The sequence below is a fragment of the Choloepus didactylus genome, chromosome 19 (genome assembly GCF_015220235.1).
Source record: "Choloepus didactylus isolate mChoDid1 chromosome 19, mChoDid1.pri, whole genome shotgun sequence".
In the NCBI taxonomy this organism is placed as follows: Eukaryota; Metazoa; Chordata; class Mammalia; order Pilosa; family Megalonychidae; genus Choloepus; species Choloepus didactylus.
The window spans coordinates 41,653,285-41,668,446 of NC_051325.1; the positions used below are offsets into that span (position 1 = coordinate 41,653,285).

The following is a 15,162-nucleotide window of genomic DNA, read 5'->3' on the forward strand; positions in this document are numbered from 1 at the left end:
TTTGTCCAATATAGATTAGTTTGTATATTCTAGAATTTTATGCAAATAGAATCATACAGTATGTACTCCTTTTTTGTCTGAGTTTTTTCACTCCCTATAATTATTTTGAGATTCATCCATGTCAGTGTGTATCAATATCCTTTTTCATTGCTGAGTAGTATTCCATTGTATGGCTCTATCATTTTTCTGTTACCCTGTTACCCATATTTGGGTTTCCAGTTCTTTGCTCTTAGGAAATAAAGCTGCTATGAATATTCATATACAGATCTTTGGGTGGGCATATCTTTCATTTCTCTTGGGTAAATACCTAGGAGTTAAATGGCTGGATCATATGATAAGTATATGGTTACTTTTTTTAAGACAATGACAAACCGTTTTTTAGAATGGTTGTACCATTTTTATATTCCCACCAGCAGTGTGTAAGAGTTCCAGTTGTTCCACATCCTCACTAACAGTGTGGTCAGCCTTTTTCATTTTAGCCATTCTAGTGGGTATATACTGGTACTTCATTGTGTTTTTAATTTGTATTTCCATCATGACTAATAATGTTGCACGTCTTCTCATGTGCTTATTTGCCATCCACATAAATCTTCTTTGGTGAAATGTCAGTTCAAATCTTTTGTTTTATTTGCATTGTTCATCTTATTACTGAATTGTAAGAGTTCTTTATATGTTGTAAATAAAATCTTTGGTCAGATTTATGTTTTGCAGATATTTTCTCCTGGTCCCTGGCTTGCCTTTTTATTTTCATAACAGGGTCTTTTGAAGAGAGAAGCTTTTAATTTTAAAGTTCAATTTATTTATTTGTTCCAATTATCTTTTCTATTTGAATAGACTTAAATAGTTTTTGTCTTTGTTGGAATTTTTTCAGTTTCATCTGAGTTTTCAAATTTATTGGCATAAAGTTGTTCATGAATATTCCCTTATTTTCTTTTTCTCTAACCCTTAAAAACAAACTTTTTGTTTTGTAATAACTTCAAACTGACAGGAAAGTTGCAGAACTAACACATAGAACTCCAAAATACCCCCTTCCCTAGATGCTCTGGTTTAGTAAATTTTAGCATTTTGTGACATTTATTATGTCATTGTCTTTCTATCTATCTTCTTATCTGTCTAATATCTAAACATTTGAGAGTAGGTTGCATACATCTTGGTCCTCTGATACTTAACACTTCCACATACATTTCCTAAAACAAGGACACTCGCTGTGTAACCACCTTAAGTACAGCTATCAAGTTCAAGAAATTTAACAGTGATTCTCTTATTTTCCTTTTTTGTCTGTAGATTCTGCAGTAATGTGCCCTGTCTCATTCCTAATATTGGTAATTTGTGTCTGTTTTTTTCCTCATCAGTCTGACTAGAAGTTTAACAATTTTATTGACCATGTCAAATAACCAGTTTTTGTTTTCATTGATTTTCTCTACTCTTTTTCTGTGTTCTGTTTCAGTGATTTCTCCTCAGGTCTTCATGATTTCTTTTTTTCTCATTGTTTTGTGTTTAATTTACTATTCATTTTTGGGTTTCTCAAGGTGGGGGAAGTTGAGATCATTGATTTGAGACCTTTCTTATTTTCTAATATTAGTGTTTAATGCTATTTATCTGCTATTCTAGCTGTGTCCCACATAGTTTTATGTGTGGTGTTTTCATCTTCATTCAGTTCAAAATACTTTCTCTTTTGACTTCATCTTTGACTTGTAAGTTATTTAGAGATGTATTTAGTTCTCTATCTTTGGGGATTTTTTAGGTATCTTTCTGATATTGATTTCTAATTTAATTCCATGTTGCCAGAGAACATAACTTTGCATGATTTGAGTCCTTTTACATGTATTGCGATTTGGTTTTGGCCCAAAATATAGGTAATTTTCCTAAATGTTCCTTGTGCACTTGAAAAGAATGCTTATTCAGCTTTTGAAGGGTAGAATATTCTATAAAGGTCAATTAGGATAAGTTGGTGGTCATATTGAATTTCTGTCTACTTATTCTATTATTGAGACAGGAGTATTGAAACCTCTGACTATAGTTGTGGCTATGACTATTTCTCCTTTCAGTTTTATCAATTTTTGTTTCATTTAAATTGAAGTTCTAGTATTGGGTGTGTTAATGTTAAGGATTGTATATTCTCTTGAATTCTCCTAATTGCTCTTTTATTATTATGAAATGATTCTCTTCATCCCAGGTAATGTTCTTTGCTCTGAAATCTGCTTTGTTCAGTATTAATATTGCCGCCACTGTTTTCTTTTTATTACCATCGTTTCTTTTTACCTGTGTGTATCTTCATATTTAAAGTGTGTGTAATTTTTTTTCTTTTTTTTTTGTAGACAGTGTATATTGGGTCTTCCTTCTTTACCCAGTCTAATACTCTCTGCCTTATAATTGGGTAATGAGGCCATTTTCATTGAATGTGATTATTGATATGGTGGTTTATGGTTGGGTTTAAATCTCCCATCTTGCAGGTTGATTTTTTTTTTCCCAATCTCTTTATTTACTCCCCATTTTTCCTTTTTCTCACTTCTGTTAAATTAACAGTATTGTTTATTATTCCATTTTATCTTCTTAGGTGGCTTATTAGTTCTACTCTTTGGTTTTGTAGTGGTTGCTTTAAGCTTTTTGGTATACATCTTTAACTTATCAAAGCCTACCTTCAATGAGCAGAGGACAGAGGGAATGGTTGTGCCAAGGCTCCGGGGCTTTCCAGAAATGGAAAGAAGGCAGAGGAAGAGGGGTAACTGTATGAGCCAGTGTCAGGCAGGTGAGCAGAGCCAGGAAAGCCCTGCAAGCCGTATCAAGGAGCTTGAGAAAAAAGAAAAAGAGAAAAACAACAACAACGAAAAAAGCCTACCTTCAAGTAGTACCACACCATTTCACCTGGACTGTAAGAACCTTACAAGAATACTTTACTGGTTTGTATATATTATCTCTCCAGAAAAAGCCATGTTCTTTGATGCAGTCTTGTGGGGGCAGACATATTAGTGTTGATTAGGTTGGAACCTTTGGATTAGGTTGTTTCCATGGAGATGTGACCCGTCCAGCTGTAGGTGATAACTGATAAGATAATTTCCATGGAGTTGTGGCCCCGCCCATTCAGTATGGGCCTTGATTAGTTAATTGGAGCACTATAAAAGCTCAGACAGAAGGAGCTTGCTGCTATAGCTGAGACAGACGTTTTGAAGACGGCTGTTGAAAGTAGATTTTCGCTAGTCCAGAGTTTGCCTGGGAGAAACTAAGAGAACACCCCTAGATGCCTAGAGAGAAGCATCCTGGGAGAAAGCCATTTTGAAACCAAAACTCCAGAGCAGACGCCAGCCCTGTGCCTTCCACTTAACAGAGGTTTTCCGGATGCCATCGGCCATCATTCAGTGAAGGTACCCTAATGTTGATGGCTTACCTAGGACACTTTATGTCCTTAAGACTGTAACTTTGTAACCAAATAAACCCCTTTATAAAAGCCAATTCATTTCTGGTGTTTTGCCAAATGACAGCATTAGCAAACTGGAACAAATACACTTCCGTTTCTTCCTCCCAGTTGTTGTACTGCTGTTGTCATACATTTTACTTCTACATGTGGTATAAATACCATTGCATGTTGTGTTCTTTTTGCTTCAAATGGTCAATTATAAAGAGATTTATGAAATAAAAATGTCTTTTATATTTACTCACATTTACCATTGGCATTGCTCTTCTTTTCTTTGTATAGATTCAGATTTCCTTCTGCCTGAGTGGCTTCCTTTAATATTTCTTATAACGTAGGTCCGTTGGTAATGACTCTCTTAGCCCTTTTTTTCTTTCAGTGCTCTAAAAGTGTTGCTACACTGCCTCCTTGTTTGCTTGATTGCCAAAGAGAAATCTCTATCAGTCTTTTATGTGTACCTCTGTATGTAATGTGTCCTTTTTCTGGCTGCTTTTAGGATTTTGTTTTTATCGCTGGTTTTGAACAGTTTGATTATAACGTGCCCCAGTGTAGATTTCTTCATGTCTCTCATGCTTGGGATTCCTTGAGTATCTTTGATCGGTGGGTATATAGTTTTCATCAAATTGGTAAATTTTCAGACACAATTTTTCACATTTTTTCCTGCTCTTTTCCTCCTTTCATGGATTGCAATTACATGTATATTGGGCTGTCTGAAATTGTCCAACCACGGCTCACTGATGATTTGTTCTTTTTTTTTTCAGTCTTTTTCCTTTCTTTGTGTTAATTTGGGTAATTTGTTATGTTTTCAAGTTCACTCTTCTGCATGTTTAATCTGCAGTTAATCTCATCCAGGGTATTTTTCATCAGACATTGTATTCTTCCTCTCTAATTGTTCAATTTGTATGTTTTTATTTTATTTATCTTCCAGGTCTCTAGTTAACAAGGTGAAGCTTTCTCTTACCTTCTTGACATGTCGAACATAGGTATAATAACTTTTAATGTCTTTGTCTTCCAATTCTGACGTGTTTTATTTTTATTGTTTGATTTTTCTCCTCCTTATGGGTTGTATTTTCCTGCTTCTTTGAATGCCTGGCAATTTTTTTTAATTGAAATTCACACACTGTGGATTTTACCTTGTTTGTATGTTAATTTTTTATTTTTATAAATATTCTTGAGCTTTGTGTTAGAGTGTATTTAAGTTACTTGGAAATAGTTTGGGTTTTTTTTTGATGATTACTTTTAAGCTTTATCAGGCACAACCAAAGCAGCCTTTAGTCGAGGGCTGATTTTGCCTCATTACTAGGTCAATACTTTTCTGAGTACTCCACCTGAGGCCCTCTGAATTAACAAGGTTTTTCCACTATGGCTGGTGGAACACATACTATGAGATCTAGGGATTATTCTCTGTACTTCTTTCAGGTTATTCTTATCTGCAGGCTCTGTTAGTTTCCTCGCATACACATGCTAATCTGTACTCAACCAAAGAGGGGGGACCCTCTGCAGATCTCTGGATCTTTCTCTTTGTGGAGCTCTCTCTGCTCTTATACTCTGCCCTGTGAGCTTTAGCTGCATTGTATTCTCCAATTATTCCTCCTCAATTCAGGGAGACCACCAAGCTGTAACTGGCTTCTCTCTCCCTATGCTGAGTGAGTGCTGGAAACTCTCTAGACAGCAAGCTGGGCTCATTGCATTTGTGCCCTCTCTCAGGGATCACTGACCTGTGCTGCCTGATATAAAGAGTCTGAAAACCATTGTTTCATATATTTGTCTGATTGTTTAATTGTTTTAGTTGTGTGCAATAGAGAGGGATTGCATAAATCCAGTCCCTGTTATACCATTTTGGCTGATAGTGGAAGTCCAAAAGTATATAGACTTTTGATACTTTTAAACTACATTTTCTTACTATTTATTGCTGGTAGAGAACAATGCGATTAATTCTGCTGTATTGATCTTATATTACACAACTTTGCTGTATCATGTATCAGTCATTTTTCACTAGGCTTTCCTGCAGTAACACCCTAAAATCTCAAGGGCTTTCAATGACAAATGTTTATTTTTTACTAATGCTACATTCATCACCAACCATCTGAAGCTCTGCTCCACACCTTCATTTCAGGCTAAAGGAACAGTGCTTAATGGGACATGCCTCTCTCATAGCAGAGGGAGAAAAGAGAATGATGCCATAAATCTTAAAATTTCTCCTGTAAGAAACATATGTCACATGCAAATTTTATTGGCCAAAGAAAGTCTCATCTTGACTGATGTCTGTGGTGGGAGGAGGAGTGTTTTAAGCAATAGTATGTTGGAGCTGGCTCGTATAGACTCATGAGATCCAATTCTGTGCATCTCATCCCATCTCAGCATTTGGTGACATCACACTGGTAATTTGAAATCAATTGTGGTGGCAGTATTTACATCACATGAATTGACAAACATTGAGGAATTTTTTTTCCTGGAGAGCTCATTGTTAAACTTGTAGTAGCAAACCACTGGGAGTGTATATCTTAGAGGCAGTGAATGTTGGGAACAAGAATATTTTTTATTACATTTATCAAACTTGTATTTACTTCTAATAATGTATCAAAATTTTTTTTTTTAATCATGCCAGTTATGACCTCTAGTGCAGTATTGAGTAGAAGTAGTGATAAAGGGCAAACTTACCTTATTTCTGTTGTTAAAGGGAATGCATTTTACCATTGAGAATAATGTTTGCTTTGGGGTTTTTTGGAGATAGCGTTTATCAGACTAAGGAAATTGCTTCACTCTCTGATGTAATAGATTTTATGTAATTGATTGATCAGTTTTATTAAATTCTTTTTTCTTATTCATTGATGTGTTTTTAAAAATCTGTTAATATGGTGAAAATTGCATTAATGGGTTTTCGGATGTTGAGCTAACCTTGCATTTCTGGGATAAGACCATCTTTTTTAATACTTTCCAGGAAGCTATATTTTATTTGGGATTTTTACACCTATACTTACAAATGAAATCAGCCTGTAATTTACTCTCTCTGAAAGATTTTGGTATCAGGTGTTTTTTTAGCTTTATTGTATGAGTTGAGTAATGTTCCTTATTTTTCTGTTTTCTGTAGTAGGTTAATGTTTTGTAGAACTTGTTAGCGAAGTCTTCTGGGCCTTGAATTCTCTTTGAGAGAAGATTTTTTTTAACTATTAATTCTGTTTGCTGAATGGCTATAGGTAGGCCCATTCAAATTTTCTTTTATTTTTCTTGAGTCAGTTTTGGAAGTTTATATTTTCCTAGGCATTTGTCCATTTCACCTGTTTCCCAGTTTTTTTGACATGAAATTATTCCTAATGTTTTCTTTTTAAATGTCTGCTGTATGTATAGTTTTCTCCTATTCTATTCATTCCCAATATTGTCTATTTTTGCCTTTTATCTTTTTCTTGATTGCTCTTAATAGAGGTTTGTTAATTTTATTGATCTTTTTAGAGAACCAGATTTTGGCTTTGTTCATCCCCATTATCTGGGATGGGCAAACAAAGGCCTGTGGTTCATATTTGGCTGAGGCCTGTTTTTTTCTGGCCAGCAAACTAAGAATGGATTTTACATTTTAAAAAACATTATATTGAAAACATACACACACGGACAACACAGAAGAGGCCAAATGCGGCCTGTGAAACCTGAAATATTTACTATCTTGCCTTTTACATAAAGTTTGCCATCTCCACTCTAGGTTCCTGGTTTTTGGTCTCTGACTGTTTATCTTCCTTTACTGTCAGCTCAGCCATGCTTTAAAAAGTTGAGGGGTTTTGTTTTGTTTTTAATCCAGTTTTTTGAGATGTTCTATAATGTGAGTGGTTTCTCTGCATATCTAGTCCACTGTACTACTGGGAACAGAAATCTTACTTATTTATTTTCTGAAACAGGCAGTCAAGCAGTGGTCGGTACTAGTAGTTTATGAATAATGGATGAGACTAGACATTTAAAATCGAAAAAAAAAAAATGTGTCTAGCATAGAAGACCACCATTATTCTACTTTAGTGGTAGAATATTTCTTAACATCTACCAGGCCATCAGTGTTCTTTGGCAGTAGAGTTTGAGAGCAATTATGAACTTTCTAATTCATAGAAATCCTAGATTCTAGAATGTGATCTTATATTTTGGGAACTCTAAAGGAAGGGAACTTTATCATGCACTTTATAAAGCAAACAAAAATGATCTAATATGGCACCATTCAAATTTCTTGCAAGGATCAGCTTATGGTTTGCAGGATCTTTTATGGAATACCTGTCACCTTTTTCTTTTCATCCAAAGTCATCCTTGACCAGGGAGGGAGGAAGGAGACTTTTTCTCCCTCACTTATCCTTTAAAAAAGATTCCTCTGGGGTTTCATCCCTCTTTTCTGCACATTTCTGTACTGTCTCAGGGTCGTCTTGGTCACACTATGGATTTGAGTGCTATCCATAACTTTAATGATTCTACCAAAATTTCCCCTCTCCCTAATCTTGTTCCTGAACTTTCTGTATGCTGGACATCACTGGCCTGTTCCACCAGTGTCTCAGGTTCAATCAGAACTCAGCCCTTTTTACTCCTAGTCCATTGCTACTTGCCTTCCTTCCCAGTCTCTCTGCCTCTAATAATGTTTCCCTCCTTCTGCTCCCCACTCCCAAAGTATTCTCCAATGCACTGTGACAAATATAATCTTTTAATTCACAAAATCAGCCAGCTTCATGTTTTGCTGCTGCCCTTCTTACTCTTTATATTCTAGTAGTAACATGCTCCACTTTCCAGAATGCTCCATGCTTCCTCATGTCTTTGCATGAGTTGTTGTTTCCTTCTACTTGAAGCACCCTCTCCCTGTTTGCCTGCCCAGAAAAGATATCCACTGAGGCTTGGTTCAAGCATTATCTCCATTGTGAGGCCTCCCTGACTCAGTCAGACATAGTCAGCCCTCCTTCCTGTGTGCATGTTCTACTTTGTTACACACCTCCACTGTAGTAGTTGGCTTCTCTCAGTATGCTCCTTGTTTGCATGTGTCTCCCCTTTGAACCAAGCTCCTCAAAAACACGAGTCCTTCATTGTCTCTGTATCCTCAACTTAATAACTGGCAACTTTTAGGTACCCTATAAATATGTGATAAAAGAACAGATGAACAAAGAAAGTTATACTTGGAAACCATGTTCATTGCAAAAGTGTTTTGTATAATCAAGAAGAATAAGCTAATTAAAACTGCACAGAAAACGTTTCCCCCTACAACGGAACATTTAGTTTTGCAGAATAGGGCAAAGTAGATGATTCAGTCATTTCCCACAACCACCCAGTTTTATAGAAACTACTGTTCACATTGGTTCTGGCATGACTGACAACCCAATGAACCCAGACAAGACTAAGATAAACTACTTGTCCTCTAGTAGAATAAATATTTCAAATAAAGTCAGCCGAAGAAAGTGAGGCCAAACAGCTATTGATTGCTAAAAGCCTGAACTTAAGCCCAATGAATATTCCAAAGTTCATCTCCTTGCAGCTTGCCTAAATGGTGATCAATATGCAATTACTGCCCCCTTTACGTGTGTCTTATACTGCCTACCTGAAGAAGGGTTTTACTTTTAAAATCCTTTGTTTATTGAATTTGCACATGCAGGGAAAAAAGCAAGAGACTTGGAGTTCTTTACCTTTAGTATTTCAAACAATATTGTGTTATTTGTGAAATAGCTTGAATGTATGCTGAATGGAAATTGAAGATACCCTGTTATGTGGCCGTCATACATTTCAAGAGGCCTTCTCTGATGTGACTAAACAATGAGGATATTGTATCTCAGTTTTCTAACTTCTGCTCACATGATTATTGCCCTGGTCATCACCTTTGTGTTTTCAAGCTTGTAAAGTAGCATGCTAAAGTCCAACTGCAATGAAAACAAATATATTATTTTTCTAGTTTCCTGGCTAGAATTCCATTTTGATGCAAAAAACCCTTTCCTGATGAATTTGGAATCTTGTTTATTCTGCACCTGGTATTAAGGATTTCATATGTCTCTCAAATATGCCTTTTTCATACCATTGCCATTCGCAGAACCTTTGTCATTTATCACTTACAGTGTTGCCATCGTCTCCTGTCTCCCCAAGCCCTACCCCTCCAGTCTGTTCATCACACTGCTGTCAGATTAAGCCTTCTGAAGTGTACCCAACTAGTGCCCTACCTTATCAGTGCTTCTCCACATCTATGGGATGGAGCCCCAGCTCCCGGGCGGCACATGCAGGGCCTGTCATGATCTTGTGCCTGCCTCTCCTCAGTCACACTCCATCTCTGGTTCCCCCCAACTGACATGCTCTGACAGGCCTCTGCACCTTGGCCCATGCTGTATACCCACTGCCACCATCAGTCATTGCTTTCCCTTCTCTGCCCAGCAAATACTCACTCTTCCATTTGATATGTTTACTGACTTATCCCAGATAAAGTTATGGTTCTCACTCCTCACCTCCTTTGACTTAATTTCCATTGCTTTGGGCTTTGGAAATTATTTTTATTCACTTGTCCTTAAATTGCTTAAAGATAGGAACATTTTAATTGCTAGAAACTAGCCTAGTGCCTGCTGCATGAGGACATGTGCTCAGTGGCTTTTTTTTTTTGTTTTAGACTCAGTAGTTGGAGTGAATGTGATTTGTGAGTATATATGGATTGTTTTGATTGATCCACAGCATGGGGGATATTCACAGTCCATCCTTGATCTTTCAAGGTTAACATAAGCTGTCTTGGTTTGCCCCAGACTTAAGGGTTTCCTGCTATGTGGGACTTTTATACTAAAAATAGGACAGACCAAGGCAAACCTGGGTCACCCTAGCACCAAAGGGCATAGTCAGCAAGCTGCTTATCTACTCCTTTCCTCTACTCATTGGGCCCTGATCTTGGCTGGCTAGAGTGATACAGAATAGGATTCCTTGTCATCATTAGCATTTTAATAGTACAATTCTTTGAGTTGCCTACAAAAGACTGTCCAAAAGGGATATTGTTTCTGATTCCTTTTCCTTGGCTTTCAGGTGAGAAAGTGGTTGAAGGACTTTGGGTTATATTATTAACACTTTTTGTATCAGGCCTCCTGACCAATTACCTTGTTCCATCTATTAATTCTCCCCTCTTTTATCATTAGTCTTGTCATTACCTGCTTCTAAAAATCTGAAATCATCCATATTCTTAAAAAAAAAAATTTTTTTTTTTTAATTTTATCTGGCTTCCTCTTCAGCTGCTGACCTTTTTCTTCTGGGCTTTACTAATGAATAGCCCATGCTCACTCTTCTTACTTTCTTGCCTCTTTTCACTTTTCAACCCACTTCTGCCCTACATATTCTTTCTGGAAAGTGGCCAGTGACTTCTTGATAGTAGAATCTGGTGGCCTTTTCTTAGGCTTACCTTTGTTTTTCTTTTGCTTCCATGACACACTGAAATTTCTTACAAAAGTTTCTCTGGCCTCTGAATAAATTATTCTCTTCTTGGGCACCCACTGTTGCTTAACTTATTCTTTTGGTACCTAGTCATGTCAGACATGAATTTTAAATACTTACATATGCATCTGTCTTTTCCCACTCTCCCAGATATATATGTTCTCTCCTCTCCCTCTAAAGTAACTAGCACAGAATAGTCTCAGAATAAAATGTTGGGTTGCATCTTTTTTTACTCTTACAATGTTATTTACTTGAAGGCCTTGTTTTGGTCTAAAAGGCTAGGTAACATGGCCTTTGATAAAGGCCCATGCTTCTCTTTCTGATCTAGGAACATTCTGCTTCTCCGTATACTTCAGCCACACTGGTCTTCTGTCCATTCTTTGACCAATTCTACCTAGACCATATACTTGCTTTTCCCTCTGCCTTGAATGTTTTGCCCCTAAAATTTTATGTGACCAACTCATCTCATCACTCAACACAAATGCTACCTCCTGAATAACCATATGTAATATATCCTCTCCATTCTTTCAACTTTGTTTTATTTCCATGATACTTATCACTGTAACGTAATCTGTTTTGTTCACATAAGAGGTAGGTTTGTAGATTGAATAATGCATGGGGGGAAAACTTAAATTATGTGCTGGCATACTTTTCCTTGATTGTTTCACATTAATTTGGTCTCCCTAAATAGATTTAAATTTTTTGAAAGCAGAAACTATGTCTCTCTTTTACCCACCCAATGCTGAGTAAGTGCTTAGTAAATATTGCATATTGGCTTGGTTGGTTGATTTACCAGGTATATAAAGATAGGAAATGATGTACTCCTCTCCACCTCATATAGTGTTAAAGAAAGCGATATAAGCAATTTTTTCTAATAGTTCTAATAGTTTATCTTTTCTGAAAAGTACTATATGTTCATTATAGAAGAATGAATGGTACTGAAAAGTAAAAAAAGGACCAATAAGTTGCAGAAAAAGCATTTGATAAAATCAGACACCCTTTCACGATAAAAAACATTCAAAAACTAGGAATAGAAGGGGGCTTCTGCATTCTTTGATGAAGAGCAACTGCAAAAAATCCACAACTTACATCATACTTAATGTTAAAAGACTGGATGCTTTCTCTCTAAGATCAGAACAAGACATCTATTCAGCATTTTACTGGAGTTCTACCCAAGCCAATTAGGCAAGAAAATTAAATAAAAGGCATACAGATTGGAAAGAAAGAAGTAAACCTGTCTTTCTTCACAAGTGTCATGATCTTATATATAGAAAATCAAAACTACAATAAGATGCCATTTCACATCTACTAGGATAGCTGGAATCAAAAAGTCAGATAATGATAACTGTTGGTGAGGATGTAGAGATACCAGAACTCTCATACACTTCTGGTGAAAATATAAACTAATGCGGCCATTTTGACAAACATTCTGACAGTTCCTCCAAAGATTAAACATAGAGTTACTATATAACCCAGCAGTTCCACTCCTAGGTATATAACCAAAAGAAATGAAAGCATATGTCCACAGAAAAACTTGTACACAAATGTTCATAGCAGCATTATTCATAATAGCTAAAAGATAGAAACAAATTGAATATCCATCTGATGAATGGATAAACAAAATGTGATATATCCATATTGTCAACCATAAAAAAGAATGAAGTACTGATATATACCACAACATGGATAAACCTTGAAAACAATGTAAGTGAAAGAAGCCAGTCACAAAAGACCACATGTATAATTCCATTTACTTGAAATGTGCTGAATAGGGAAATCGATAGAGACAGAAAGTAGATTAGTGGTTGCTTAGGGCTGGGGGTTGGGGAGGGGTGGGGGGTGGCAGGGGAAGTTGTGTGTGTGGGGGGGGTGAGAGCTAAAGGGTACAGAGTTTCTTTTTGAAGTAATGAAAATTTTCAAAAATTGACTGTGGTAGTGGTTATATAGATCTCTGAATATACTAAAATCCATTGAATTGTATACTTTAAATGGGTGAATTGTATGGTATATGAATTATATCTTAATAAAGCTGTTTAAAAAAAAAAAGGAATAATAAATTATCCATAATCCCATCACCTTGAATAACCTCTGACATTTTGATCCATTTTTTCCCACCTATTTTTTACATAATTCATATTTTTCACGTAATCAAGGTAATGAATTTTTGAATATTACCTTTTGTGCTTATTATTCTGACCTTAAGAATTTGTTCATTCTATTACAGACTCTCCTAATTGTTAATAAGTGTTTATATTCCATGTAAATAGACCATGATGTAACCGTTTTCCAGATTGTTGAACATTTAAGTTTGTTTATTTTTCCTTTCATTTTCTCCATTATAATGATTACTACAATAAATACACCTTTTTTAAAGACTACAACACCCAGGTTAGAATCATTAGGTTAAATGGTATGACTATCTTTAAAGCTCTTGATACAAATGTCTGAATTTCAGAAAAGTTTATAAAATCTTCATCCCACCGGTGGTGCAAGAGAAGTGACTTTCACTGTCTTTGTAGGATTGGTAATTTTTTCTTATTTAAAGTACTCTCTTCTGGAGCTGTCACCTTTTAATAGGTTATGAGGTATTTGGTAGGTAAACCTCCTTTTGGCATCACTGCTTCATAATTTCAAACTGTAATTTCATTTTTCTCCATGAAATGTCTATTTGAATCCTCTTTTGTTCACAGAGAAAAGAAGATCTCCCGGAGCAGTGCCCTGAAAGTACTGGACCATGCTATGATTGGACCTGAGGGCACGGACAATTGCCATAAGTTTGTTGACATCCTTGGCTTACGAACCATCTTTCCCCTCTTTATGAAATCCCCCAGGAAGATCAAGAAAGTGGGAACCACTGAGAAGGAACATGAAGGTAGGATATGTTGGGATGTCAGCCTAATTTAGGTGCATTAGAAGAAATGGGGGAAATGAGAACTACTTTGAAAAATGCTGATGTGCATTTGAAGAGTAGCGTCTCGGGAGGGAGAGTGCTACTTTTTCGTTCTGATTTTCCACTCATGGAAAAGCAACCAGAGACCCCAAGGCAGAGAGTCAGTGTTGTTCCAGTTCTCTGCTTGTTTGAATCCTGGTGGTTCCTTTTCTTTCTGGCCTGTTAATAAGTCTGTGTGTGAGGGTTTTATTTTCTTCACTGTAATTTGTTGCAAGGTGTCTCTCTGATGGAAGAACCTTTTGAAAAGAGTAATGAGGTGACAACCCATGTCACCTACAGAATGATACTTTCATGTATTTCTGTATTAAAGTATGATTCAGCCAGCAACAGGAATTGCTGAAATAAACTATTTACAGGCCGTGTTCCCCTTTTTATGTTTCTCCTCCCTGCTGGTGCACACTCCCAGCAAAATGCTGCCATGAATTGCGATGCTATAACCAGAGTAGTTACTGCTAGGCCAATCTTCTCCTGCTATTGTCTAGTGGCCTACTGTGTCCCACCTCCCAGTAAATAGCCACAGTACAATCTAGAAGGCAAGGGGTTTATGAACATGGATAGTTCTGCTGGGGGCTTGCAGATACTTGTACCAGGGAATTTACATAGTTGAAGGGTTATTTTAAAGTGTATGTGATGGGGGAGGAGAGGAGAGGAGAGAGAGGAGAAGAACCAGAGTTGATTTGCCCACTAATTTGGTTGTCTTGTCAGAAGTAAGATTTGTCCCATGGTTTGGATTTTATTATTATTTATTTTTATTTTTATTTTATTTTTTTGTCAGTGTTGGTAGAATTGGCCTAGGTATCTACAGGATTGCTTGCATTCCTCACCCTCCTGTATGAAAATGTGAGAGTTCCCATCTATTGCTTCTCAAATTGACTTGGCTTCCAACTTTTAGTGGCTAGTTCAGGGATGGCTAAAGGGAAGATGGTATGACCTGTCTTCAGTGGTCACATCCTGTGATATTTTCTCTTATCAAATCAACTCTCCAGAGGGAGCAAAGACTGGCAGAGGCAGGAGAGGAACTGATTGTACAAAGAACCATGGACTAGAGATCTAGAACAAGTAGAGAATTCAGTTCAACTCAGATCAGATACTGCCCAAATACCAGCTATCAACATGCTAACCCCACCACTGGTCTTTCTTCCCCCAGTGGAAATTCAGCAAAATGAGGCCATAGGAAAGGGAATGGAGTGGTCTTAGAGATCTAGAAGATAAAAGTTGAGATAATCACCACTCACTGGGAACATAAGACATTCCTGGCACTGCCACATTATGTGCTTTTTTATTTAGACTGGTGGTATCTTTGTTTTTTCAGAAGAGGAAATCAGCTGAGAAAGGAACCAAGCTATGGTTCAACAACTAGCTAGCTGTGTGACTTTAAACCTTTTGTTTAATTTCTCTGGACATC

The 15,162-nt window shown here is 36.7% G+C and overlaps 1 protein-coding gene across 1 annotated transcript in view; it reads left to right on the forward strand.

Moving 5' to 3' along the window:
• CTNNBL1 (catenin beta like 1) overlaps positions 1-15,162 on the forward strand; it is a 206,426-nt gene that overhangs the window by 110,723 nt on the left and 80,541 nt on the right. Inside the window, exon 11 of the mRNA XM_037811282.1 lies at positions 13,498-13,679. Within this exon, the coding sequence (XP_037667210.1) occupies positions 13,498-13,679 (182 nt within the window). The remainder of the gene's footprint in view (positions 1-13,497; positions 13,680-15,162) is intronic.